The sequence below is a fragment of the Nymphaea colorata genome, unplaced genomic scaffold (assembly GCF_008831285.2).
Source record: "Nymphaea colorata isolate Beijing-Zhang1983 unplaced genomic scaffold, ASM883128v2 scaffold0331, whole genome shotgun sequence".
In the NCBI taxonomy this organism is placed as follows: Eukaryota; Viridiplantae; Streptophyta; class Magnoliopsida; order Nymphaeales; family Nymphaeaceae; genus Nymphaea; species Nymphaea colorata.
The window spans coordinates 26,286-53,282 of NW_022204837.1; the positions used below are offsets into that span (position 1 = coordinate 26,286).

At 49.7% G+C, this 26,997-nt stretch overlaps 3 protein-coding genes and 1 pseudogene across 3 annotated transcripts; 1 reads left to right on the forward strand and 3 right to left on the reverse strand.

The window, feature by feature from the left end:
- Positions 1-3,297: 3,297 nt before the first annotated feature.
- Positions 3,298-4,008, reverse strand: LOC116244809 (uncharacterized). Its single transcript, XM_031616668.1, has one exon. The coding sequence runs from the start codon at positions 4,006-4,008 to the stop codon at positions 3,298-3,300; it is 711 nt and encodes a 236-aa protein (XP_031472528.1).
- Positions 4,009-4,126: 118 nt separating this feature from the next.
- LOC116244810 (V-type proton ATPase subunit E2-like) lies at positions 4,127-5,721 on the reverse strand. The gene is made up of 3 exons (XM_031616669.1): positions 5,590-5,721; positions 4,747-4,869; positions 4,127-4,369 (listed from the first exon to the last, which is right to left on the reverse strand). The coding sequence occupies exons 1-3, from the start codon at positions 5,719-5,721 to the stop codon at positions 4,127-4,129; spliced, it is 498 nt and encodes a 165-aa protein (XP_031472529.1).
- Positions 5,722-8,341: 2,620 nt separating this feature from the next.
- LOC116244811 (uncharacterized) lies at positions 8,342-8,887 on the forward strand. Its single transcript, XM_031616671.1, has one exon. It carries the CDS (start codon positions 8,342-8,344, stop codon positions 8,885-8,887), a length of 546 nt encoding a protein of 181 aa, XP_031472531.1.
- A 3,652-nt stretch (positions 8,888-12,539) lies between these two features.
- Positions 12,540-26,470, reverse strand: LOC116244812 (dynein gamma chain, flagellar outer arm-like; annotated as a pseudogene).
- Positions 26,471-26,997: the final 527 nt, after the last annotated feature.

Consider the following 26,997-nt stretch of genomic DNA (forward strand, 5'->3'; position numbering starts at 1 on the left):
CTCCTACCACCCCGAAATCACCGAAGTCCTCGGACAACTCGCAGACACTTCCGACTTCCCCGTACGCAGTGATTGACCAAGCATATGATCTTTTACGGTCCCGACGGAGCCGGCAAGAAGACGAGGGCCTACGCCTTCCTGGCGAGGATATTCGGCGACCACGTGTTCAAGCTGAAGGAGGAGGAGAGAGTCTTGAAGCCGGAAAACACCTCCACAACAATCGAGTACAGCATCTTCACCAGCAACTACCACATCGAAATGACGCCCTCCGACAACGAGCACAACGACAGGCACATCATCCAAAACGTGGTGAAGGAAATCGCCTCCAATAATAACATCGAATCCAAGAGCGGCAGGGGGTTCAAAGTCCTCATCATCAACGAAGCCGATAAACTCACCAAGGACGCACAGGGCGGCCTCAGAAGGACCATGGAAAAGTACATCAAGAACTGCAGGATGATCCTCATCTGCAACAACGTCCACAACTCATCAGTCCCATCAGATCAAGGTGCCTCAATCTCCGCATCCCCGCCCCCCAACAAAATGAAATCGTCCAAGCCTCTCCGAAGTGGCCAGAATCGAGTCCAGCGGTTTCAACAACTTCGGCTTCACGCAGGAAACCTACCAGAATATGCCAAGAACTGTGATCGGAACCTGAGATCGCATTAATCCAGCTGCAGGCCTCCAGGTACACGAAGGCTCCCGAGGGCATGCTCACCCCGTATAAAAAATAGGTAAAGGAAATCATGCAGCTGATTTCAAGGAGCAGACGCCAGCACAGCTCAAGCGGATCAGGGACAAGTTCTACGACCTGCTGGTCAACTGCATCGACGGACAGACCATCCTCAAGGAGCTGCTGCAGAACTTCATCAAGATGGAGGGCATGAGGCAGGAATCGACCAAGGAGATCATCCACCAAGCTGCTGAGCACGAGAAGACACTGATGTGCGGGTCAAAGGCTATCTACCACCTGGAATCGTTTGCCGCCCATGCGATGGAGCAGATAATCGTGGCGAGGAACAATAAGATGCTCATCGAGTGATTTGTGAAGCCTGTCAGCTGTAGATATGCAATTATGATTGATTATTGGGGAAAGTAGTATATGATCATATGATTTATATTTCCATTTGTGCGCTGAGGAAGGAGCTTAAGCGTAAATGCGTTAAAGCTGGTCCCAAATCGGTAACACTTTGATCTTATTCAGCTAGTTTTCATCCAAATTCCTGAGAAATGCGACTATTTTCTCTCCTAGTTCCTTCGTAAGAACATCTATTTCTTATGATGAGAGCAAGTGTGAAGCGTATCTATCTATTTGAGATAAAGCTGGATCCGGTACGCGCAGTCAAGCTCATCGATTTCCCACTCTTCTCTTTCCTTCTTCAAGCAGTCAATGATCTGGTTGGTCTGGAAGCGACTGAACGCCACTATCTTTGCACTGACTTCGTTTAGAAGCAAATGCCTCTCTATGCTTTCGACCAGAGCTGAATATTCAGTTTGTGGTATATTCCCCACGAAGAAAGAGACCTATTTCCGATAATGAATGCAGTGAGTTCAAGCAGCATCTCAAACAGCTAAAAATTCATCCTCGCCTTAGTGTTTTCGCTTAGCATTTAGCAAATAGCTTGGTGTGAATCTACGATGCATGCCAGCAGAGTATCGTTTTCGCTGCAGGTAGTGAAGTAGCTGTTTGTTTACTACAGATATAGGGCTAGATGCAGGAAGCACTCATAGCTTTCAAAGCGGATAGTCCAAAGATCGTTGTTGATCTTCGATAGATGAAACTCTACGAAGTTGGCAAGGTCACTGGTCTGCATGCAGGTTAGCTATTTCCAAACTCCGCTCATGAACGCATCGCAGAAGGGCGAAAGCACGTCGTATTGCCTGCCTTTCTCAACGAGGACATTCACCACGCTGGGCAGGATAGAAAGATCGATTTCTGATTTGAACTTGGTGAGGAACTCAATCAGCGTGACGAATTGGATGGCCTATCTTTGGCTGAGTCCCTGCGTGCTTGCAGCCTGTTGGTCTCTTAGGGCTTCGTATATTGCGCCAGTAGCGATGGAAGCGTTTAGTACAGAGAGGGAAGCGACTTTGAGTTGTAATAGTTGACCAAAGACAACAGACTCTCAAAGCTTAGATTGTGGTTGAGTACTTAGAGAGGTGGTCGAGCTTAAGCCACTCATAGTAGTCAGCAAACAGGGTCTCAATGAGTCTGCAGCACAGAGATCTCACCAAGGCTTCACTCCTATTCTATAGCTACAACTCATTATCAAACTACATCTGCAGCTCTCCACACCTCCTAAATTGGAAACCATTTCGCTAATGTTGTTGGCGTTCTGAAGCATAATTGCCTCAATGAACTACAGCCGAAGCTAAGGACGGGAAAGCAGTTTGCTGTTTCTGAGGACCACCATTTAGAGGCCTTTTGAGAGATAATTCATTTCAGAGCATTGTTGCGAGCTATTGATTGGAAAGTGGATCTTAGATAGGTGAACAAAGCTGAGCTTTTATACTGGATGCATCTATTTTCTGCAACCCTTTGATTGTCTAAACCAGTAAGCACGCTTATTAGTTGCTAACCGTAGTGCATTTTGTTGTATTTGGCTCCAGTGGCGAAGCAGCTATTCTGAGACAGAGGAGGAGTGGGAGGCGAGTCCGTTCCAGTAGAACAGAGCGAGGCACACCATCACAAACAGAAAGCTCTCCTATTCCTATTGGCACTCGACCACTTCTACCACATACAAGAAGTAGTCACAGAGTGTTTTGAAGTGATGCTAAATCGCAATGGCTGCTTTCTCCTCGTGCTTGAGCAGGCTGAAGACGATTTACATTTGGCGGTGGATGGACAGGCCCCACTGCTTCCTGTCTACTTTCAAAAACTCGCTAGCCAACCTGATGTTCTCCTTAGCGGTAATGAGCTTGCAGATCTTGTGGGCGATCTTGTCGCTGTCCCTGTAGTAGACCTCCCTCAGCGACCACGCAGTCTGCGCATCCGATATCAGCAGCTGCTTCTCCAGCTGGAGGACGGCGAGCAGCCGCTGGTGGTAGGCCTCGGACCTGGAGATGAAGGTGGCAAGGGCAAGCTCGAAGTTCTGCTCGCTCTTGAGCCTGTCGAGCATCTGCTCGCCCTCCCTGACCCTGCGGCTGTCGAGGATGCAGGCGAAGGCAGTCTCCAGCTCGTGGACCACTTTTGAACTCAGGAAATGCATTTATAATATTCAACCATTGCTGCCCCAGGTGATCATCGTAGTAGTGATGGCTATCGCTGCATGGAATGATTATGTTGGATCCACATCATCAGTGCTTTTGGTTTTCGGCGACCGCCCTCCTCCTCTGCAGGTCGGCCTCCTTCTTCTCCTTCTTGCGCTGGGCGAGGTAGAGGTCGCTATCGTGGAAGAGCAGTTCTCTGATTTCGGGGAGGAGCAGTTGGAGGCAGTAGCTGAGACGCGCCCTGAGGGTGTTGTCGCAGACGATCCTGCCCTTGAGGGAGGTGAGGGTGACTCCGCCGAGGTCGGCAGCCACCAGGTAGTTCTGCGTGCTCACCACGATCTTGGTCTTGACCTCGCACTCCTCGTTGAACTCGCGCTCGCAGCCTCCCATGACCTCCCGCACCAGCGCCTCGTCCTCGCGCAGGCAGCGGATTTCAACATCCTCCTCGAGCAGCTTGATCAATCCCTGCTTAATCAGCTGCTTCAGCAGCGCCCTGTAGGTGGGCAGGTCTGCCTTCTGAATCTTGAGTTTGGCCTTGGCGTCCTCCTCGATCTTCTCGACCATGTCGAACCTGACCTTCATTTCGGACATGCGGCACTCGTTGGTCTTCCTGCTCTTGAAGATCTTCTCTGCGACTTTGATGTTGTCCTCCATGCGTTTGAATACGTCTTCGTTTTTATTGTTGGCCTCGTTTTTGATCTTGGCGAGTTCGAACTCCTCCTCGCGGTCGGCCTTGTCGTTGATGACTCGCAGCTGGTCGTTTTTGTATCGCTTGATGGCGAACTTGAACTTCTCCATGCGCGCTTCGAAGATCTCGTGGGGGTCCGGCACGTGATGGTGCATGATGTTTGATAAATCAATATAAGAATTAATCCCTCACACGCAGTTATGAAGATTCGCAGGTCGTCCCATATCACTAGTCGTACAGACTCGCCCTGATGGTCGGCAGCATGCTCTGGTAGGCCAGTTCCAACCGCGCGTCCATCGTGTTCTTGCAGACGATGAGTCCGTCCTCGTTGGTCATTATGACTCCTCCGAAGCAGATGTTGGACTCGTCGCTCTTCTTGAGCCGGTTGGTATTGGTGTCCACGTTCTTCTCGGTGAGGGAGTAGCGGTCGTCGATGCGCAGGTCCACCTCGCCCACCGCGCTGTCGATGCCCTCCCGCGCAATGATTTATTGGAACTCCTTCTTGCACTGGGGCAGCAGCCGCGAAATGAGGGCCTTGTCCCTCTGCAGGCAACTAAATCGGAAGCGAAATACCGCACGTAGACGATCGGCTCCAGCAGCTTGATCAGGCCCTACAGGATGAGCTTGCGCAGGAAGTCACCGTAGAGCTTCTAGTTCCGGCAGATAGCCCTCGACAGTCGCTGCTCCGAGATGATGACGAGCTCCTGCAGGTTTCTAAGTAGAGGGGTGGGCTACTCGTGGCGAGCGTTCATTTTTCTCATGCGGGATTAGTTGATTTTGGTGCTCTTGTTGATCCTCCGCTGGGCTGCATTTTCCTTATGTTTTTTTTCGAACTATTCTTGGAGGACCTCCTTTTTCTCCTCGACGATCTTGGCCTTTTCCTTCTCGAACTCCTTGAGCCCCATGACCAAGCGTTCGAAGGCGCGCTCGTGGGCCTCCTGCAGGACGAAGTCCTTTATTGTTGGATATGACTATTTATCCATATTTCAGATATTGATAGTTTATAAACAGGATATTAGCAACTCAAGATTAACATCCCGCCTCCGATTAGATGAGAAAAAATAGATTTTTGGTCCGTGGGGTGGAGGAAGCTCATCGGATTTTGTTTGAGGAAAATGGGGTGGATTGATGGGATTAATGTGCCTGGCTGTAATATTAAAATCTCCCATAATGAAGGCATACCTAATCCTCATCCTGGCGTGCAGGCAGCTCTATCGCTGGACTACGACGCCAAGCTTTCGGAAAGCTTCCAAAGATACAGCATCATTACCCACTGCAGCCAAGAGGAGCTGATGAGCTGGTCATGCAAGGCCTGCCAGTCCCTGGAGAAACTGGCAGATATGGCATACATCGAAAACAAAGTGGCATCCATCATGGCATACATGGGCTACAGCACAGCCTAGACAGAATCGTGGTCATCTTCAGGGGAACCGTCGACGCTAAAAATTGGGTGGAGGACTTCTCTTTTTACCAAGTTCCCTACCAGCGATGCAAGAACTGCAAAATCCACGAAGGATTCTACGTTTCCTTCCTCGCCGTCTCGTAGCAGGTATACAAGTAGCTCGATACATTGCAAGTCAAATACAATAAAAAGCAGATAGTGGTGGTCGGCAGCAGTTTGGGAGCAGCCTGGCGATGACTGCCGCCCTCGAAATCCAACTCAAGTACCAGCTGGTCAGCGAGCTGCACACCTTCGGCTGTCCCCGACTCGGCAACCAGGACCTCGCGATGTTCGTCAAGACCCGCATTCCCAAGGTGGTGAGGGTGATCCACAACAGGACATCGTGCCCCACGTCCCCCTGCAGAGCCAAAACTTCCACCATCCTCCCTACGAGGTGCTATTCGACGAGGAAATGTCGTCTTACAAGATCTGTTCCTAGGCGGGGAGGACGCTTCCTGTTCTGACGGCTACTACCCGAACTTCAGCATAGAGGACCACGTGAGTTACTGGACGAAGTTGAACGTGCATGATATTTGCAGCTGATATGTGCGTAGTATGGGGGTTCGATCACTTGTCGATGAACTCGTTCCAGGTATCGTTGTTTTTCTTCTCGTTGGCGGAGTAGTCCTCCATCCACTTCTCCTTCACCCTGAACCTCATCTCCACCATGTTCCTCGCGCAGGAGGTGAAGCACTGGTCGCCTTGCCTCAACGGCCTGCCGTCGCCCGGCTTGAAGCACTATCGCAGACAGAAATCAGTCAAGGTGTGGAGGGCGCATACGATGTTCTGCTATTCCTATTTTCGTTTATTGAAGTTCATTCGGCAGATATTGGATGATTATAATAAATGGAGCGGTGGGTGGGATGTGGATTTTTGCATTTTTGATCTCGTCATTGCTACAATCCAGCGAATAAGTAAGGTGTATAATTAATCTATAATACTAATGTTGGAGAAGGTGCAATATCCGGTGTAGCCGTATCGTTTTGTGGTGCTCGCCACCTATCTTTTGACGGCGTTGGTGAATTCGATACCGGTGCACACATTTTCGAGCATTAACGTGGCGGTGGAGAGAATTTTCAACATAAGCTCTCTTGAGGTAACCATGAATGCACTCCTGTTTACTATCGCGCACCCCCTCTTCGCCTTCCCCTGCAACTGGCTCATCAATAAAAAAGGAATGAGGATCAGCTTCATCGTCGGAGCCCTCTTCACCGTCGCCGGAGTCTGGCTCAGACTATTGATCGAAAAGGAAAATTCCATCTTTTGCTTAATGGGCTCGGCCCTGGCAGCAGTGGGCAATATCTTCGTACTCAACACCCCCAGCAAAATGGCAATCAATTGGTTCAGGTCGGACCAGGTGAATATCGTGTCCTTTACTGGCATTTTATTTACCCTCTTGTCAATTACTCTGGGAGCAGCAGCGCCTGGCTTTTTGATCAACGACTCCACCAGCACCGTCGATGACGTCAAGAAGCTGCTCTTCATCGAGGCGTGCATCGTGACTGTCCCCTACATCTTCCTGGTGATCTTCTTCAGGGATCGGCCCGAACACCCTCCCAGCAAGACTGCAACCGCCATCGTCAACCAGTAGCCTGAGAAGTATAAGGATCTACTCAAGAAACTCTTCAGAAACAAGGAATACTTGAAATGATGGCGCCATGTCCCTAAACTACGGCACCCTCACAGCCACCATTGCCGTCCTCGACCAGGCAATCAAAGGATTGGGTTACGCGAAATCCAGTGCGGTTACCTCGGACACCATCTTGTCGGCGATGATCATCGGCGTGCTCGGAAATCCCGTCTTTTCGTTCCTGCTGAGGAAGACGAAAGCTTATAGGGCAGTTTCAGGCTTAAGTAAATTTTGCAATATGTAGACACTTTTGGCGGATTTTTCATGTACACACTATTGGTCTTTGCATTCGTCTACGGAATCAACAGTACCGTCTACATTCTAGTTCTGGGAGGACTGGTTGGGTTCTTCCTGATCCCGCTGCCTTCCATCTTGATCCTGTACGGATCTGAGCTGGTCTTCCCGATAGACGAAAGTTCCTCAGCCGGCTATCTTCTGGCCTCCTCTCAGACTTTCGGATTCGTTGTGGGCCTGGCTTCGATCAACATCCTGGACAAGACAGCTGAACGGTCCCAAATAGTGCTATTTTCCTACTGTGGACTGCTATTCCTGTCATTTATCCTGTCGATTATCGTGAAAGAGGACCTGAAGAAGATGAGATACTCGCAATTCCACGTGTAAGACAAGTCGAGAACTTAGAATACCACAAGTCTGATAACGAAGGAGGTGTTGCAGTGATGCCTATGTATTTATTTATAGTTCTGCAGATATAAGCTTATTAATTGGCATGTTGATCAATTTAATAATATTTAATATCATGAAAATCTTACAAACCACAATACTGCTGGCGCTCCTGCTGGTCGTCGCCCTCCAGCAGGACGACGTTGTGTTTTAATAATAAATCATCGAAATCTAATAGCCGCCCCTTCCGCAGCCCACCCCCCAATCCGAACCCACCAGCCAACCCTAAACTCCCCTCCACCGAGAGCCATTCAAACTCGACTTCGCCACTCTGAAGCGGTTCAGGTACGAGGCACTGGGCATTTCCTTCATTTTCCTCTACCTGATCATCTACGTGAAGGGGAAGAGCGCCAACCTGGCCATCATGGAGCGCTTCTACCGCAGAGTGGACGCCTTTCTCGAGAGCAATTTCGCGCACATCGGCTTCAGCAAGTAGTCGGGCGAAGTACCCTTCAACGGGGAGTCGCCCAGCGAGAGCCTCTACTACGCCACGGGCAGGGAGAATGTCGACGGCATCGAGATGAGATTCAACGTAATAGCTTCAACAACTTAGACCAAGAAACGCCACGACCTCATCTACTTCCTCTACGATATCATCTTCCCCGAAAAGGACACCGTCACCATCGACATCCCCGTCAAGACCGAAGTCCCCCTCGTCTTCGCGCTCGGAAGCAGGAAGAAAATCAAATAGATGGCCGAAAAGTATCTCGACATCAAGAAATTGGCAGGCAAGTTTAGAGTCAACAACCTCAACGAACACTATGAAATCTTGGGAGAGTCTGCTGAGACCGTCGACACAGTCATCGACAACTTCGTCACCAAGAGGCTCAACGACATGCAGGGCCTCTTCGTCTCCATCCACTACACCGATCTCAAGACTTTCACCAACTCGTCAGGCCACCTGCGAGTCGTCCTCAACGCAAACCACAAAAATCCTGACCAGTTCCTGCCCGCCTTGGAGGTTGTACTCTACATCGCCGATAAAGTAGCAGGACTGAAGCTGACAGCCAACGCCAAGGCCAGAGCTCTGAAGGCGAGAGAGGCCTACAACCAGCTGAAGGAGAAGGAAGAGCTGGAGAAGCACAACGAGGAGCTGAGGAAGAAGAAGGAGGAGAAGCTAAGGCAGGAGGACGCCTGGATCCGCAGCCTTCCTCCCGAGAAGCAGAAGAGGGAGGAGGAGAAGAGGAAGAAGAAGGAGCTTAATAAGATGATGAAGGGAAAAGTGCTTAAAATGTGATTGAATTAACCTAACATAACGTATACACCCATTACAACAAAAAGTTACACACAGAAACGTCCACATTTCCACTTTTTCTATCATTTTATTCCGATATCTTGTCCAGATTCCCTCCAACAGTATGCTTCCAATCATCAATCAAATGATAATGCATATAACACAATAAATGACTACAGCATTTCTTCTGACGCCACCCACCACCTGTTAATTCCTGAGCTTTTATGCTTTTTATGGAGTATTTATAAGATAGGTACTGGCTACGTGTGATAAATCCAGACTTTAGCAACGATTATTATAACATTTAACTCCAAAATTACACGTTGGGAAATTCCTATGTTACATAAGTTTCTCCTCAGCATCGCTGGCATTTACGGCGCCTACATCACCATGTCCCTCATCACCGAAAAAATGTAAACGCCCCATTACCAAGGTACAACCAGCAGTATCAATCCATCGATCCCAATCTGCCCCCCGCGCAGTTCAAGTACCCCTCGGTCATCATCTGGTTCGGAGCCATGCTGTGCGCCATCGCCGGCTCCATCATCTCCTACTTCAAGAAGGAAAAGCCCAATCCCATCCCCTTCAAGGAGAAGATGATCCTGGCAGGCCTCTTTTCGGGGAATATCCTGACTACTAACTACTCGCTGCTTTACATTTCGTATCCGGTGCAGGTGATCGGCAGGAACATCAGGTTCCTGTTCGTGGTGATAATCGGAGCCTTCTTCTCGAGGGTGAAGCACACCCACACCCACCTCAAACTGGGCAAGCACAAGATCATCATGGCCATCGTCATCACCACTGGAGTCCTCCTCTTCAACTACGCCAAATAAGTAGCCCTTCGTTTATTTAGTCCAAAAAAGACAAGGCGTCCCACCATAATATCGAGTATTAATGGTTTGGATACACCCTCCTCGCCGCTTCCGTCATCTGTGACGCCCTATTCTCCGATAGCCAGGCCTACTCCAAGGGCAATTTCAAGCCAACCGCCAACCAGCTATTCACCACTACCAATCTGTACGGATTTCTCTTCATTCTGGCCTTCTCTATCTTCGGCGACCAGACTCTGCTGCCAGCTCTGCAATTCTTCAGGGACTACCCCTCTGTGCTGTACGATCTATTCCTGGGGTCGATTCTGCAGGTGGTGGGCCAGATCTGCATCTACTACGTGGTGGCGAACTTCAAGCAGCACGTCTTCCCCATGATCTCAACCACCAGGAAGGTTATCACGGTAATCGCCAGCATCTTCTACTTCGGACACTACATCAACGAGTGGCAGTGGGTCTCCATTGTCATCGTCTTCCTCGGCATGTTCTATGAACTCTACGAGGAACTCACCCACCAAAAACACAGGGAGGATGAAGCCGCCAAAAAGAAACAGGAAGTCCCTGCAGAGGAAAGCTCAGACGATGAAGCTGCTGCTCTCAGAAATAATGCAGCTGCTCCCAGAAACGATGCAGCTCCAAGCACTGGTTCAGCTGGTCCTAAGTAGGAGGAGAAGAAAGACTGATTGCTACGTATTTGTCTTATCACATATCTATCACATAATCATGAGCAGAAGGGAATTCCGTTCTCGTGGAGCTCTCCCTCTACGCCCTCGATCCAGATGAACTCAGTCTTCGCTTCTCCGCTCTCGAAGGGGACGATGTTGATGAGCTGCAGATCCTCGTGGTAGCCGGTGGAAGTCAGAAACTAAAGCACCTCCCTGTGCGCAATTATGGCTAGTTTTTCCCCTGCCTTCCCAACGTGGTTGATCAATTCCTTCCGCAGTTCGGACAGCCTCTCGTAGAAGTTAAATAAAGTTTCATAATTTTCGTTCTTCTCGATGTCGGCGACGCAGTTGTGGAGGGCCTGCTGGCTCGCCTTGTTCTCTGCCTTTCCGAAATTCAAGTACCAATGCGGTTCCTGCTCTATCTTGGAGGTGATCGGTTTTTCCTTGAACTTCTGCAGGATTGAGAAATCACCTTCGCCTACGCTCGAGACGTTGCTGATCCTGGGCGCTAGTGCCGGCTACACGAAGACTGATACCTGTTCCTCACCGAAGAGGTGGTAGCAAGTCTAGAGATCCGCCTTTAAGGGCGAAACGAGCACGTAGTCAACTTTGCTCTTCGAGATCTAGGCTTTTAATCTTTGCAGGTTAGCGATGGAGTCTTTGGTGAGCTGAGGATCAATGTATTTGTGGTTCGCTCTTACGCTGGATCGATATTATTTCGTCTTGTAGACTTCTTCCAGCTTCTTGAGGCTTTGCCTCTGCGTTATCTGCTGGATCTCATCGTCAACTGCGGTCCTGCCCCTGCTGATGAGCACGCACTACAAATACATTTAATTTAAGATAATTATTATCTCCCAATCTTACCGAAAAAGAGGAGGAATAATCGGATGCAGCAGCCCAATTGTTTGATCATGCGCCAAATATATGGTATTTGGTGATACGGGTATGCTGTAGCAAAGAATAAAGTTGTTCGCATAATAAGCAAATATTTACAATATGTACAATCCTTTTGCCTACGCAGTTGCCTGCAAGGAATACAAGCGGGCCGATTATAAGGAGATCCACTCGTCGCGCTCCTTTAAGAGCTCTCGAACTCTCCAGAACACTAGATCAAAGGCCACCAGTTTCCATAAATTAAGAATCGCACTCGTCCAGATACTTCGGCCTTCCACCCGCATAAAAATCTCTATTTTACCACCCTGAGAGCATATCCTACGCACCGAAATACAATAGCAGTAGAGACAACCCCTTTACGAAGGCAACGCCTATAAGATATGTCGAGAAGGACGATTACAGGAACGGCAGGACTGGCCTAACCCACTGGTAAAAAAGGAAATATTTGGATAATTACATGAAGGATGATGGGGAAAGCGAGGAGAAAGATTACACTCCTATTCAGCAAAATTTAGTTTAAAGCGAGCCTGCTTTCCAGGACGAAACCAAAAGAACCATACGAGTAAAAAAATCCTTTAGCATACCGCAAAACTTCGATATCCACCACGAATTTACATAACGCGTTAACGTGCCAAACGTCAATGTTGCGATGCCATAGGTGTACCGCCATCCTGAATATGACGAATAGGGGAATTCAAATTCGATGACGAACCGTAAAAGGCGAATTCAATGACAGATTTGCGAAGATAACAGTCCTTAACGTGGAGGATAGGCGAAATTCCTAAATATATAAGCAAGCTTAGCAGCAAATCCACGAACAAGGAAGATACAAATAGTCCATACCTGTATAGCAAACTAAACAACCACGTCATCGAGGAGGATAACGAAGAGAGCACCTCTAACCATGTATTGAAAATGGAAAGCCTCTCCAATAATATTTCCAATAGAGACAGTGTTACTCACCATATAGGAAAGAAAAGCGTCTCCAATTATACTGCAAAAAAGGAAAGCTTCTCCAATAATGTCACCCAGAAAGATAGCTTCATGAATAACTTAGTAAAGAAGGAAAGTGTGATAAACGACCAGTATAAAGAAGGCTACGAATAATTCACTCTAAACTACTACTCTTAGGCAAAGCGGATCATCAACGCTGCTCGTTAGCAACCGAAGATAATCAACTACCGGGGGTAGATCTTCTAGCTGATGAAGATGAAATGAGCCATGATCATGATATATCTATGCATTTTGTATATATATGTGTATTCACGATCAATCTCTGGCGCAGAGGAGGGCCACACCTTTCAGTTTCCACTTGGAGGGGGCTTCGCTTTCGGAGTTGAGATTCACCCTGAAGATTAGATACTTGTCGGTTCTCTTCGCGTACTTGTAGACTGGGCAGTTGTAGACTGACTTGTCGTCGCCGGATTTCTTCTTGTTGATGGCGGTCACGTGGAGCAGGGGAAGCATGGCGAACATTTCCTTTGGCCTGGCAACTTCAAGCGAGTTCTTGTGCCACCTGCATCCTTCTAAGATCAGCTCTCTAATGTAGACTCCTTCCACGTCCTTGTCCCTGCCTTCTCTGATCAGATCCTGATCCTTCTCCTTCACTGTGCTCTGGTAGACCACGTCATCCAATGACCAGGGAGGCTCTATTTGTCCACCTCCGATGGGCTTGCCGGTCTTGTGCATTCTGGTGACTTCCTGCTTCATGGCCGTGAGGAAGCCCTGGGGATTGAAGAAACCTCCGAGCCAGAAGGTGTAGGGCCTGTTGCCCTTCATCCACTCGTAGAGCTGCTTGTTCCTTTCGATGAGGTCGTTGAACCACTTGGCGAGGGTGGGGATGATCCAGGAGATTTCGGCTCCAGTTGCGTCGTACACCCACTGGTTGGGCACTCTGGCGTCGAAGATGGCGTTGATGGAGTCCATGATCTCAGCAGTCATGATGATCTGGCCGTCGATGGCGTCGCAGGCGTCGATCAGCGTCTTCCTGACGATGTTGAAAATGACCTGCATACGGGCAATCTCCTGAGATAGGAAGATGTTCAATGGAACTGAGTATCCGACAGCACCGAGAGCCTTAGGTCCGCTGAGCTTTTTAATCAGCTCTCTGACTTCGTTTTCGTTGTAGTCCAAGGGCATCTTTGACAAGAAGTCAATGGCCTTCTCCTTCACGATTTCTTCTCTGGTCTTTCCTCCTCCGGATGAGGCTTCCTTGGGCCTTGTCTCCATGATGGTGAAGATCATTTCAATGGATTCCTTCATTCTGAAGGTCAAATCTGCGTTGGAGTCCAATCCGAAGACTTCTGGGGAATCGACGGAGGGAATGGTGGCGATGTACTCGTGGTACTTGGCGATTTCTAGTCCGGGATTGGCCGGCATTTTGTACTTGAAGGCGTTCCTGTCCTTGCTGTCGTTGCCGAAGAAGACGTACTCGTTGACGTTGAGCATGCCGTCCTTGATGTACTCCTCGCCGAAAGTGGCAAAGAGCTCTCTGTCGAGATCGTCGGTGATTCTGCCACCGTAGAGCACCTCGCAGACCATGTACTTTAGCACAGTGGTATTGATCTGCTGGATCTGGTTCTGCTGGGGAGAAGTGCTCACCAGGTTGTTTAGGTACTTCTCGATGAAGCAGAGAGAGGCTTCCAAGTCAGAGTTGTTGAACTCGTAGGGAACACACCATCCCAAAGAACCGAACTTTCTCCTCTCGATGACCACTGAGTGCAGGTAGCAGACGGTGAAGATGAGGTTCTTCCAGTTGGTATTGTCGACCTTCTCGAGGAACTACTGGTTGATCATGGTGGTGAAGGTCTTGAACAGACCGGCCTTGAGGCCCTTAGGCGGCTCGTTAGTCACCTTGATCACCTTCTGCAGCAGACCAAGAGGGAACCTGTTGTGAGGCTCGCAGGTAATCCACAGTCTGAAGTCCTCGTGGGGCTTTTGGGTGTCGGGATTGCTGAGGGAGATGATGAGCTGTTCGGTTTCCTCCATGAACTTGAGACCGAGCTGACAGTTCTGCAGGATGACCCATCCACCGGTTTCCATGCACGCCTTGATGGCCTTCCTAGCAGGCTCTTCCTGGCCTTCTCCCATCGACACTTTCTCAGTCACTTTCTTCTTCTTCCTGGCGAAGTCGTCGATTGCGCTGGTGGGATCGGCTCCAGGCGAAAGCAAGAAGAGAATGGGGACGTTGTACTTGGATTCCGCCCAGATGTCCTGCATGGGGTAAGAGATCGGCTCGATGTACTCCTGGCCGAGGATGGAAGCGATGAACTTGCTTCCTGCCACCAAAGTTCTATCCTCTCTCACGCACCTCACCAGAGTCATCTCCATGAATGCTCTCATTTCCTCCTTCTCCTGACTCATCCTTTCGGCCAGATCGGGAATGGGATAGTTCTCAGGATCGTTCTTCTCGAAGTACTGAAGCCATCCAGGCTGATTCTTTTGGATGAGGTCAGGCAATTCCTTGAAGTTAGGCACTGAAGACTCTCCGAAGGTGTGCTTGGAGAAGGCAATGATGTTGAGCCACGGTTTTTCGTCGATGAAGTTGAATTGGTTGCCCTGAGGTTTCTGGCGGGCAGTCTTGATGTCCTCTCCGGCACCGGCCTTGAGGAAGGCGCCGACGTCGGTACCGGTTAGCTTCTTGGCAGTGATGAGGATCTTGAAGCAGATCATCAACATGAAGGTGATTTTGTCCTTTTCGAAGAGACCCCTATTGATGTAGCGGTGCACGTGCTTGGTCATCACCTTGATGATGAAGTCCACTCTCTTCTGGGGGGAATTGGCTTAGGGGGACTTTTGGGCGAGCGACCAGTTGAAGAGCTCCAGGAACTGCTCCAGCGAGCTGTTGTACATCCAGTTGACGAGGAAGAGCTCGATGAGGGTGAAGTACAAGGCTGAGCCTCTGATGGCGACAGGCCTGTATTGCTCTCTCTTCTCGTTGATTTCCTTTGTCTTGTTCTCAGCATCCTCCAGCTTGATCGCCACTTCCTTGGCTTGCGTCTTGGTGTTGTTGAGCACCTCCATGAGAGATGTATCGTCGAGCAGGTTACCGGTTGACTCGGTGAGACGCTGCAGCAAGTCCTTGTCCAGCTTTTGGAGGGCCTTCTTGTTGGCGTTGACGTCGTTGAGCAGAGCATTCAAGCTGTCTTCAAGTGATTTCTGCTCGTGGGAGATGACCTTACCGAGGAGCTGCTGCTCGAGGCCGCCTTGCGTGACGGTGAAGTCGATGACTGTGGTCTTGGCGCTCAACTCAGGAGAGAAGCTGGGATTGGGCAGTCTGCAGGTGAGGAACATCTTGAAGTTCTTGTCGAAGTCCATGTCACCACCGGCGATCTTGATGGAGCCTCTGCTCTTCTTCCACACGATCTGCTTCTCGAGGACAGGGTCGAGGATGGGTCCACTTCGTTCTCAATGCCCTCAATGACGAGGGTCTTTCCGTTTTCGAGACAGAACTTGAGGAACCAATCCTTGAACTTAGGGTGGGTCAGCGTGCAGATTGATCTTCCTTTCTCCATATCGTCAGCATATTTTCTCAAAATCCAAGCTTGGCCTTGACCCTGGGGATCGATGAGCATGGGATACCTGTCAGAACGAGTAACCATGATACCGTTCTGGACTGAAAGGGTGTCCTTAGGCAAGCCTTGCAAGTTCCACTCTCCAACAGTGGCTTCGTCGACGAGGAAGGAAGTGAGTTCGTAGGCAAGAGTGGGCAGGTTGGGGATTTCCTTGGCTTTCATATCACCAGTGAACTTCTAAATGGCCAAGATCTCTCTGAACTCTGCGTTGAAGGGACCGCAGTAGCTGATGAAGGCAGTGGCAAGAGAGCAGTTACCGACCAGTCTCTTCTTCTCGTCTGAAATCTCAGAAGCTCCCTTTTTCCAACGCGCTCTTTCGCCTGAGAGGGAGTTGATCAAAGTCTCAGCAGTAGTGATCTTCTTCTTGGTCTTCTGAGCTTGGGACTCCAGTTCGTTCTTAATGTCGAGCTGCTTCTGGGAGTCTTCTTTCAGCTTGTTCAATTTGTCAGTGATGATTCTGAGTTCCTCTCTGGCCTTTGCCAGTTTTTCCTTGGCGATTTCGAGGTTGGCTTCTTCGAGGGCCAGTTTGATCTTCTTGGGCTTCACGATTTGCGACTTCTCGTGGTACTCGAAGACGGCATAGAGCCACTTGCAGATGGCAGCGATGGCCTTAGACACCTTACCGCACGTTGTTTCGTTGAACCACTCAGTTCCAGTGACCAGCAGAGGCTCAAGCAGCTCGATGGTCTCGTTGCTGATGGCGTCCTTATCGTATCCCTTGAGGTTCTTCAGAAATCGAACTGGGGACCGAGGATGAACTTTCCGCTCTCCTCGTAGCTGTTCTTCCAGAAGGAGATGTTGAGTCCCTTGGCGACTTCAAGGTCGGGGATCATCTGGATGCTTGCCAGCTTGAGGTTGAAGTAGATGGCGATGGCGTCGAGCACCAGCTTCAAGATCTCTTGGGGCTTCTTGTTGGCCTTCATCTCGTTGACGCTGGCGGCGTCCAGCGAGTCGACGGCGGCCTGGGCTCTCATCTGGGCGGGAATAGCAGCTGCCAGCTCTCTTTCGGCTCCTCCTTTTGCCTGGCGATGTCCTCGGCTTACCTCTAACATTTCTGAGCCACAACGTTGACTTCAGCTTCGATCTTCTCGGCGGCTCTCTGCTCGACTTCCAGATCCTTCAACATTTTCTCTGTCTTTTCAGTAGCGTCCTTGAGTTTGACCTCCTCCTGGGAAAGAATCTTCTTCATTTCTGCGATGGCGAGGGAGGCTTCGTTGATCTTGTTGACTCCGATCTTGAAGTTGGATTCCTGCATGTCGAGTTCCTTGTATTTGATGAGATAGAGCTTCTTGTAGGCTTGCAGGTAGCTGAGATAGGACTTGGGAGTGAAGTAGACCTGCTCCTCATCCTGGCGAAGTAGAGGTCGCAGATGTTGGTCACCATCAGGTGCACGTTACCCATGTGCTTCATCAGGTTCATCTTCGTCTCCTTGTCAGTGTCCAGCTCCTTGAACTTCTCGATGAACGACTCAGCCACTGAGATCAGGGCCTCTTCAGGCCAGGGCAAGAACCAGTCGATCGTGCACTCGTTGAAGAGGGCGGGGAACTTTCTGAATCTGTCTCTGAACTTCTGACCGACAGGGGAGAAGCAAAGGCAGACGTGGAGGTTGTCTCTGATTCTGTCGACAAAGTAGTTGTAAAGTTCACTGGGTGGAGGATCTGCGCCCTTGAATTCCTTGACGTAGTCAGTCCTGGCGTCGCCCAAGAAGGTTTCCTTTTCGTCCTTGGCGAGCAGGCCGGGGATTTAACCGGTGGAGAGGATCATGTTGATGAACTCCAAGAACTCCTCTTTCTTGATTTCGGAGTCAGTGAGGATGAAGCAGCAGTTCTTGCCGAAACGACCAGTGATTTCGAAGTACTTCTTGATGTCTTCTTTCAAGTCCTTCTCGGAGTAGTTCTTGACCAGCTAGATCTGCTTGTACTCCATGCGCTGGATGAAGGCGGAGAGCCGAGTGAGGGACTGCTTGCCGCTGCCTCCCACACCGACCAGCAGCGCTGACGATCTCGGCTGGCGGATGATCCTGATGACCTTCAGCAAGTGCTTCAGGGCGTCGATGAAGAGCACCAGCTAGAGCTTCTTGGTGTTCTTGGGCTCCAGGTTGAAGTCTTACATGCATTCGTAAGCCCTCTTCTTCAGCATCTCAATGTCAGAAATGGCTTCGTACGTCCTTGGACCGTACTGGATGATGACGCCTTCTTCGTCCTTCTCATCAGGAGTGAGGAAGTCAGCGAAGGCGAAGAACTTCTCTCTTGCAAACTTTTCATTGATTTCCGCTTCCATTCCGAAGCTCTAGATTGAAATATCGTTGATGGCGTTGATGACGGTGTCCTTGTCCTTGTTGTTGACCAATTTGTCACAGAAGACACGCTCGCATTCATATCTCCAAAGACCAATGGCGTAGAGCTCTGGCTTGAAATCCTTGACTCTGTCGGTCTTCATTATAGATTCCTTCTTGATCTGGAGATTCCCTTGAAGGTTCTGGCGAGCTAACGCATGTTGAAGAGGTAGTGGAACTTGGAAGGAGTGGGGAGCATGAACTTCTTGACGAACTACCAGAGCTTGATGGTAGCTGAGGTGAGGTTTTCGATCACCTTCTTCACCTCGTCGGTGAAGCCGTGGTTCTTGGTGTCCAGCCTGAACTGGAAGCGGACGATGGGACCGTAGATGCCCTCGATGGAGAGAGGCAAAATCATGTTGAAGATGAAGAATTGCCTCTTGAGTCTGTTGGGGATGTCGTTACGACCTCCTCCGGGGTGGTTCATAGCGCCAACGTATGACAAGTTTTTGATGCTCTTGAAGTTACCCCTTTGCGCCTTGTCCAGCCAGTAGAAACCGCCCTGCTCGATGAGCTGCCTGACGATTTCGAGGGTGATCTGGTCGCCCCACTTGTTGACGAAGGGCATGCTCAAATCGTCGATGAAGATGGCGAGCAGCTTGTTCTGAGGAGGTCCGTACTCCTTACCCATCTTGTTGTCGCACTCCTGCTCGATCGAGGCCTGGAAGAGGCCGGGAGAAGTGGCAGACGAGAAGTTGATTCGCTTGAACAACTGCACGTTGGGTCGAATTTCTGAGACCACATCAACACTGATGAAGTTTTGGCTGTTCCTGAGCCTCCGATCAGCAGCACACCGTTTTGCACGAATGCGGTGGAGAGTGAGTGGGCTTTGGCTGGGTAAGAATGCTGTTGGTGAGGTAATCCACTCTGAAGGAGTCGAGAGTGGGGAGCAGAAGCTGAGAGAACTTGAAAGCTTTATCGGGAGAGGGCTTCCAGGTTTCAGGCTTCACGAGAGTATACTCAACTTTCTGGTCCTGGATGACGATGTAGTAGTCGAAGATGGTTTCGTTTTCCTTCTTGTTGAGGGGAAGAGGGCAATTCTTGACTGAAGGTATTCGTGGAACTGGAATCGCTCAGCAGCTTCGTAGAGACCACCGACGGCCCACGAGATAGAGAACACGACCACTTTCTCGTAGTCTGAGTCTGAGAGCTTGATCCAGCTGGGACGTTCTTCAATAGACCGTTGATTAAGCTCATGGCGTTGGTGATCTTGATGGGGATGGAGAGGTCCATCATGGGAGGATTCTTGATGTTTTCTCGAGCGTTTGCACGATCTTAAGTCTTCGAAGTACTTCTTGAGCAGTCTCTTCAGGGTATTGGCTTCATCCTGGCTCCTTTCCAGTGCGCGCAACTGGCACCAGCCTTCATACAAGGCAGTGGTCCCAAATCGTTAGGAGAAATGTAGATCTGTCCGCATCGAGACACAGTAGCGGGCGAGGCATTGTTCAAGTTCTCCACTTCGAAGACCAGCTTACACTGGTCCGTCATGGGGATACGCTCTCCGTTGGCGAGGGTGAGGATCTTGTTATCGTCGAGGACAGTGTTCAAGTTTTCGATCCAGAGTGTGTCGACTGGTCCGTCGCAAGTAGCCAATGTTGAATTTCGATGACCTTGAGTTGCACTTCTGCCAGAGGGTGGAGAAGACACCGGGGATCCAGTCGTCTGAGATTTCGCTCTTCACTCCGTACATTTCCTTGTCGGTGATGGCTTGGGATTCATCTTGATGATACGGTAGGTCAGCCTGCCCGGCACTTCCGAAAGCACCTCGGTGAGAGTGCTCAGGATGGTGGTTTTACCAGTGATGGAGAGACCAAGCAACATGAAACCGTGACGCACCTCGGATGTCTCGTAGACTTGGATGATCTTGAGGGTGAATTCGGGTCGGTTGATCAGCTCAGGTCGCTTCTTGATGACCGTTGGGATCCTGCTCTCGACCTGAGCGTGGTTGACCTTATCGGCTGAGGTTTGCCTGGGGAAGATATCCTTTAGCAATCCTTCGAAAGAGGAATATCGTCGAAGACCAGCTTGGACATGTTCATATCTCTTAGGACCTCATCAGCAAGAACTCCTCGAAGAATTACTTCTTTTCGGGAGTGAAGACCATGTCGGACTTGGTTTCCTTTCTCTTGGTGTTACCGGCAGTTCTGAGGACGGACAAGATGTTTCTGAGACCGAAATCGTAGTGGCGCTGCTTGGAGAGCTGCTCCTCGCACAACTTGTAGAGCATGTTGAACTTCTTACTCAAGCCGTTGATGAACTCATAACCGACGGAGGCGAGCTTCACCTTAATGATGATCTCTCTGTCTGGCACCATCATCGTGACTCCTCTGAAGAGGACCTTCAAGTTCTCAGGCAGCTCCTGCCTGCCAGCGTAACCGGGGTTCATTGTGATGAAGTAGCCGACTGATTGCACGATGTCGATGGGATAAGGTTCTTCGGGGAACATGAACTTTGAGACGTGCTGCTTCTTGGCAATACCGATGGACTCGACTTGCATAGCCACCACTGAGAGCACTTCCAGCTCGATACGGTTGAACTCGTCGAAGCAGCCCCACAGACCGCTCTGCACGAGTCCCTTGAAGATCTTGGCCATATCTCTGTAACGATGCTGATCGGAACAGTTGGTCACCACCACGAAGATTCCCAAACCTCTGCCCAAATCCTTCACAGTTTCGGTTTTTCCTGTTCCTGCGGGACCAGCGGGAGCTCCACCGTAGAACATACTCATGGCTGGGCGAGAGTGATGTAGCAACGATCGGTGAGGGGAGTGATGCACAATCTTTCCTTGGCTCCCAAGAATCATAACTGTAGCCTTGCTCCCAATCGGTGATGCTGATGACGCAAGTGTCCTGCTCGCTTCTCCAGTAGAGCTGGTCTGCTTCTGCCAGTCGAAGTCGAAGATGTTTTGGCATTTCATTTCACTGCGATATCTCTCTGATGGACGTGCACAGTCACCAGGGTTTCGATCTTGGTCCTTTCGAGGAGGTTTCGATGGGCTGCAAGCACAAGTTGGTCAGCTATTGAAGCATTTTTTCGATTTCTTTCTTCTTTGACTCAAGCGCTCCCTTGTTTTCCTTCTGGCCCTTCTCCAGAGCTTCAGTGATCTTGTGAGTCCAGATCAGTTGGATACCCATCAAACTGACTTGTGAAAGGTGCTCTTGACGAAGGCTTCCAGAGGCTGTGTCATCACAGCTGCAGCTGCATTCCTGCAATGCTCTCTCATGGTGTCTTGCATCTCCTTCTCCAGGATTTCAGCCAAGACTCGATGTTGCCCTCGCACTTGACGTGAGTGACAAGAGGGACCTTTTCAGAGCCTCCAGACTATTGGATGATGGTTGTGATGGTCTTATCACTGCTTCCCTTCTTGTCTGACTTGCCGAACTCCACCTTGGTGATGGCGTCGAACAGCTTTTCGAAGTCTTCCTGAATCGATGTCGGTTCTGATCCCTGAGAGAGGATCTTAAGCAAGTCGGGATTGGAGACGAAGTAGAAACGGGGGAAAAGCTTTCTCTTTCCTTCCAGATAGGCTTCCAGCAGCTTTTGGCACTCTTCCAGCCTCTTTTGCATGTCTGGGAGGTTGTCCTTGAGCAAGTCGAGCTCGCAGCAGGACAGCACCTTCTTGGTCTCGAAGGATTTCTCCATGCATCTCATCCAAGTCTTGTCAATGCCTGCGAAGGCCTTGGCCTGCAGGGGCATCTGCTTGGCGATATCACCACCAGTGAAGACGGGCTCCAAACTTCTCCAAAGAGTTTGCACCTTGACCCAAAGATCGAGGATTTACGATGTGTCTGAGAATCTGCGGATGAGCTCCTCAACTTGCTTCTTGAAGGGAACAACGTGCCTCTGAGCATTGATGGAACTGAGCACCATCTGGTCTTCTCGAGCCTTTCAGTGATTTCCTGCACGCACAGACCTCCGAGGACGATGTTTTCTCTCTTACCCCAGGGGCCGAACTCGAACTCTTTGGCAGACCAGAACTCGTTGATTTCCAGCAGAGAGATTTCGATCTTTTTCTGCTTTTCGGCTGACTCTCCGATTTCCTCGACATCTTCAATCAGATCCAAGACTTTGGCCTTGGTGAGGTCCTCGATGATGAAAACTTCAGGCTGGTCGAAGGGAATGCGGTGAGCTGTCTTCTCGTTCAGAGCTTACCAATGCCTGTCCTTCACTGCATCTTTCTTCAAGATGGTGATGATGGGAAGCAAAGCTTTCAAGTTTTCAATGGAAGTCTTGAGCTCCTTGTATGCCTGCCACTCCTTGAGATCCTTAGGCAGTCTGATGCACTGATCACCATACTTCTTCGCTGCTTCTTCCATGGCTGCTACCTTTTCGTTGTTGACTTCGCTCCATGGCATTTCCTGGAAGCGTTGATCTCCTTGATGACGTCGGAGTAGAGGTTGTAGAGCTTCTTCAGGTTGGAAAGCTCGGCTTTGGTCTTCTCCAAGGCTGGGTACTTCTGATGCTGCAGACCGAACAGCTCCTCACCCTTGTAGTTGATCTTGAATTGATGCTCTCTCACTTCGTATTGCTCGTCGAATCTCTTGAGTCTCTCAATGGCCTCCTTGGGAACGATGCCCTCCACCATTGGACCGTTCTTCTCGTAATCTGCTCTGAAGTCAGTGATGTCGCGAACTAGGACCTTGATATCCTTCTTCAAAGTTCTGAGATGCTGTGTCTGTTCAACAGCAAGACTTTTTCCAGTCTTTTCGAGAGTTCAATCAAGGTGGACCACTTGGACCAAAGATAGATTCTGGCATCCATTTCGTCCTTGTCGGTGATTCCTCCAGGCAGATTGGTGTCGAGGAGGGTGTACATTTCGGTGACAGGATTGAAGCTGATGTCGATGATGGCTTGGAAGCTCCTGATTTCCTCCAGTTTTTCCATGACTATGCCCAAGCTGTCGATGTCCTTGACGTGGTGAGTCTTGGAGAGCTTGTCGATGAGCTCTGAGATGTGGTCGGAAAGCCTGTAGAGCTCAGCTTTTGCCTTCTTGTGCAGATCCTCAGCATACTCGTTTTTCCACTCTTTGGTGTACTGCTTGAGGCCGACGATCAAGCTCTGAGTCTTGAGCTGCATGGCTCCGATGATGAAAGTTGGCTCTATCTTTTCGATTTCCTCTTCAGTCTGGCTGAACTTCTTGAACTCTGACTCGTAGGCGGAGAGTTGAGGCTTGTCTGAGCCCTTGGAGAAGTCCTTGATGGACTTGCTGATGGACTTCTTCCAGAGCCATTCGAACTTGTTGAACTTGAAGATGAACTCGTTGATCTTGTTCTTAGTTCCCTGGATGGACCCAGTGAGGAGCAGGATCACCTTGACGATTTCCTTGTCCTGCGCGATCATCTCATAGAGACTCTGCTTCTTGTCGTCTTCAGTAGTGCTTTGGTCCCAGTTGTAGAGAGTCTTGCTGCATCGAAGCACAGCAGTGGCAGCTTTGTTGATGGCCTTCTGGATCTCCTCAAGGGAAGGATTGAGCTGGACTTCTTGGCCGGACAGCTGGACATCCACTTCGAAGAAGGGATTAAGCTTAGCGTTGGTTCCTGACTTGTTGCTTCCGCAGACCCTGTGCTTCATGGAGTTGAGTGAGTTTTGAGTTGCGTTGAGCAGAGCATTGTAGAGGTAGAAGAAGTAATACTTCTTGATTCTCTTCACTCCTCAGACTTCACTGGGTCGATCCTGGGATCCAGCTGGTAGTTGATGATGATGAGCAGAAGATCGTCAACCGATCGCTCCACTTCTAGGTTCTTGCTGGTGAGGTAGTTCTCTTCTCATTGATGTACTCTTCCTGAGTGCTGACGAAGGTTTCCAGGGTGAAGGTGACGTTTTCGTGTGGGAGAGAGACAAGGGAAACCTTTGAGATGTTCTTGAGGTTGACTTCGATCCTGTTCTCGATGATGTCGTTGACGTTGATGATGAGCTGCTCCAGCTTGTTGAGGCCCTGGTGGACGTGGCTGAGGTAGGAATCGATGTTCATGGAAGTCCAGGTGAGCGTGGACATGCCGGGGTGCAGCTTCAGCTACATGTCAGCGATGTGCGAAGAGAGAAGGTTCTTGCAGATGGGCTTTATCTTGCCCACGATGCGCTCGTACTCCTTCAAGACGTAGAGCAACTCATTGTAGTACATTTTGAACTTCTCCTCCTGCAGCAGGATGATCCTGGCGCTCTCAGGAATGGGAATGCCCTGCCTATCGAGGCACTTCGCTTCTCTAATCAGCTGCATGATGTCGACGTCGAAGTTGACGTAGAGCTTCTTCTGAGTCTAGTGCCTGACGATGAGAGTGGCCTGCAGGGCAGCCTTCGATCTCTCGATCTCCTTCACCCACAGGTCGTAGTACCACATTTCGTTGATGGTGAGCATCTTGCCCAGGTGTTGTAGTTTCCGTAGTATTTCTTGATCTCTGAGGAGTGGATGACGTTTTGGGGGAACTTGGTGATGGGCCTGCAATCTTCTGGTAGAGATGCTTGGACCATATGATTTTTCCTGCATTTTCAGGCATGTTTCTGACGATGGGAGGGTCTGACTTCTGGTCGTTGAAGACGCGCTGGATGACCTCTAGCTGGCTGGCGTAGTTGGTGAGGATGGTGTTGTACTTGGAGGTGAGGTTGTGCTTGAGGGCGTCTCGCTTGATGGTGTTTTCGAACTTCTTGAGCAGGTTGATGGACTGCTCGATGCTCTTGGACTTGCTGAAGTTGTTGTCGATGAACTGCTGCAACTCAGTGTCCAACTGCGAAATAGAGATGTTGAACGACACGTACTCCTTGTCGAAGTTGCTGTGCGTCAAGTCCAACAGATCGTTCTTCCTCTTGGCCTTGAACTGGTCCCTAATGCTGTTGAATTTGCCAATGATCACGTCCATCTTCTCCAGGTTGAGCTTGGCGAGGGCGTCAAACTGCTGGATGTTGGAGAAGACTTCGATGAGCTTCTGCAGTCTCTTCACGAACTGGTCGAACTTGTTGAAGATCTGGGTCTCTGAGAAGTCGAAAGTCTTTCCCTTGGGCATGTCTGCCACCTTTTCCTTGGTTGCCTTGTAGGCCTCCTTGTACTCGCGGTTGAGCTTGATGCAGCTGCCGAGCACTTCAATCACCTCGGAAGGGTCTCTCTTCCAGACGTCTTCGATCTTGGTGCCGGGAGGAATGATCTTTTCCCTGCAGTTCTTGATCATCTGGTTGGTGATCTTGATGAAAAGGCCAGTCATCTTGTCAGATGTGTTGTAGAAACGGGCAATCGTGTGGATCATCTTGATGGCGTTCATCAGAGAGGGCAAAGTTTAGATGATCTGCTGAGGAGTGCCTGAGTAGAGTGGCTCAATGAACTTCTCCAGGGTGGACAGGTATTTGACGTTGTCCTTGGCCTCGTTGAGCTTGTCGGTAGGGCGAGTCCAGCTCTGGAAGCTGAGCATCAGTTTGTTGATGTTCTCCTGGCCTTCCTTCTTGCCCTCGTTCTGCTTGTACTTGATGAGAGCCATCTTCACCATGTTGAAATCCTTGTTCTTGAGCTGTTCCGACCAGTTGGTGATGGTCTGCATGCGTTCCTTCCAGAACTAAAGCTCAGTCTTTGGTCCGGGTTCCAGTCCTTCGTTTTTGGGTTCAGGCTCAGTGCTGAGGAATCTTTCAATGGTCTTGATCCACTCATCGAATTTCTCCTCGAATCTTGGATCCTTTCGCTTTCGCTCATGCTCTGGAGACGCTGGAGCTCTTCAGACTTGATTTTGAAGTGTTCCTGGCCAGGCTCCATCAACTTGAGAGCTTCGTTACCTCCTTCTTGAACCTCTCAGTGTAGGTCATGAATTCCTTCTTGGAGTCTCCGTCACAGAGTCCCCAATCATGTTTTTCACCACTAATCAGTGGGTCGTAGATGTATTCAATCATGTAGCTGAGCACTCTGACGGGGTTGGGCGTGACTTCACCGAACAAAACCTCTTCGTTGCTGGTTTCGTTGATGTTGATCTGCATAGGGGGGCGGTTACCTTTTTCTTGTTTTCGGGGAGATTGCGGAGGAACCATACGGCTTTGTCCTTGATCTTCTCGCTGTCTCCGTAGGTGATGAAGAGTTGAGGATCGATGACGTTATGGTCGTTCTCTGATCCGGTGTCGGGGGTCTGGTAGTAGACCAGAATTTTTGGCGGTCCTTCAGTATCCAGGAATTGCTCAATCTTTTGGCGATTGGCCTCATTCCCGAAGATAGCGTCCTGCATAGGGTAAGCGCTTACACTGACAAAGTCTTCCTTGAGTCCGAATGAATCGGCGATGCAGCCTCGCATCCACAAGAACTTCTTCGCGAGCTCTTTACTCATTCAAATTAAAAAAGTTATATTTTTCACGTATCAAAGTTGATTTAAGGCCCTCAATAATTTAAATAACGATAAATATATTTTATTTCTGACGGGAGAGCAAAAATACGGAAAGTCAATCCAGCTTGCGCCATTCGTCCTTGTTCACTCTTTGCGCGAAAATGCTGGATTTTTGGATCTTGCTTAGTGGCTTCAGTTTGCCCGATTAGGAGTAGTTTTGCCTCCCTAGCTGAAGTTTAGATCTAGGTATTCACGTTCTTGCTGTCCAGCATCTTCTCTAGGTTTCTGAGCTACTCGAGACCTTTGCTCTACTATCTCCTTCGATATCTTTCAGCATTGAAAATCCTGTTCAGCTACGATATCTGGTTGGCCTCTTCTTCCAGCTTTCTACGCTGGCCCAGCAGCTCCTTATAGTAGCTGTCCTTGTAGACGTTTCTCGAGACATAGTTAAACGTTTCATTTTAGATTTATTGGGGTAGAAACTGACGGGAGGCGGCGTTGAGAAACTTAGTGGTAGTTTTGGGGAGTCT

Bases quoted from the DNA above. Each gene is read 5' to 3' on its own strand.
- LOC116244809 (XM_031616668.1), bottom strand. From the start codon at position 4,008: ATGGAGAAGTTCAAGTTCGCCATCAAGCGATACAAAAACGACCAGCTG.
- LOC116244810 (XM_031616669.1), bottom strand. From the start codon at position 5,721: ATGGTGGAAGTTTTGGCTCTGCAGGGGGACGTGGGGCACGATGTCCTG. The intron at 4,870-5,589 runs GTGTGCAGCTCG...ATGGATAAATAG, and splicing joins CGAGTCGGGGACAGCCGAAG to TCATATCCAACAATAAAGGA. The intron at 4,370-4,746 runs GTCCTCCAAGAA...ATTGCGCGGGAG, and splicing joins TCGTCGAGGAGAAAAAGGAG to GGCATCGACAGCGCGGTGGG.
- LOC116244811 (XM_031616671.1), top strand. From the start codon at position 8,342: ATGGCCGAAAAGTATCTCGACATCAAGAAATTGGCAGGCAAGTTTAGA.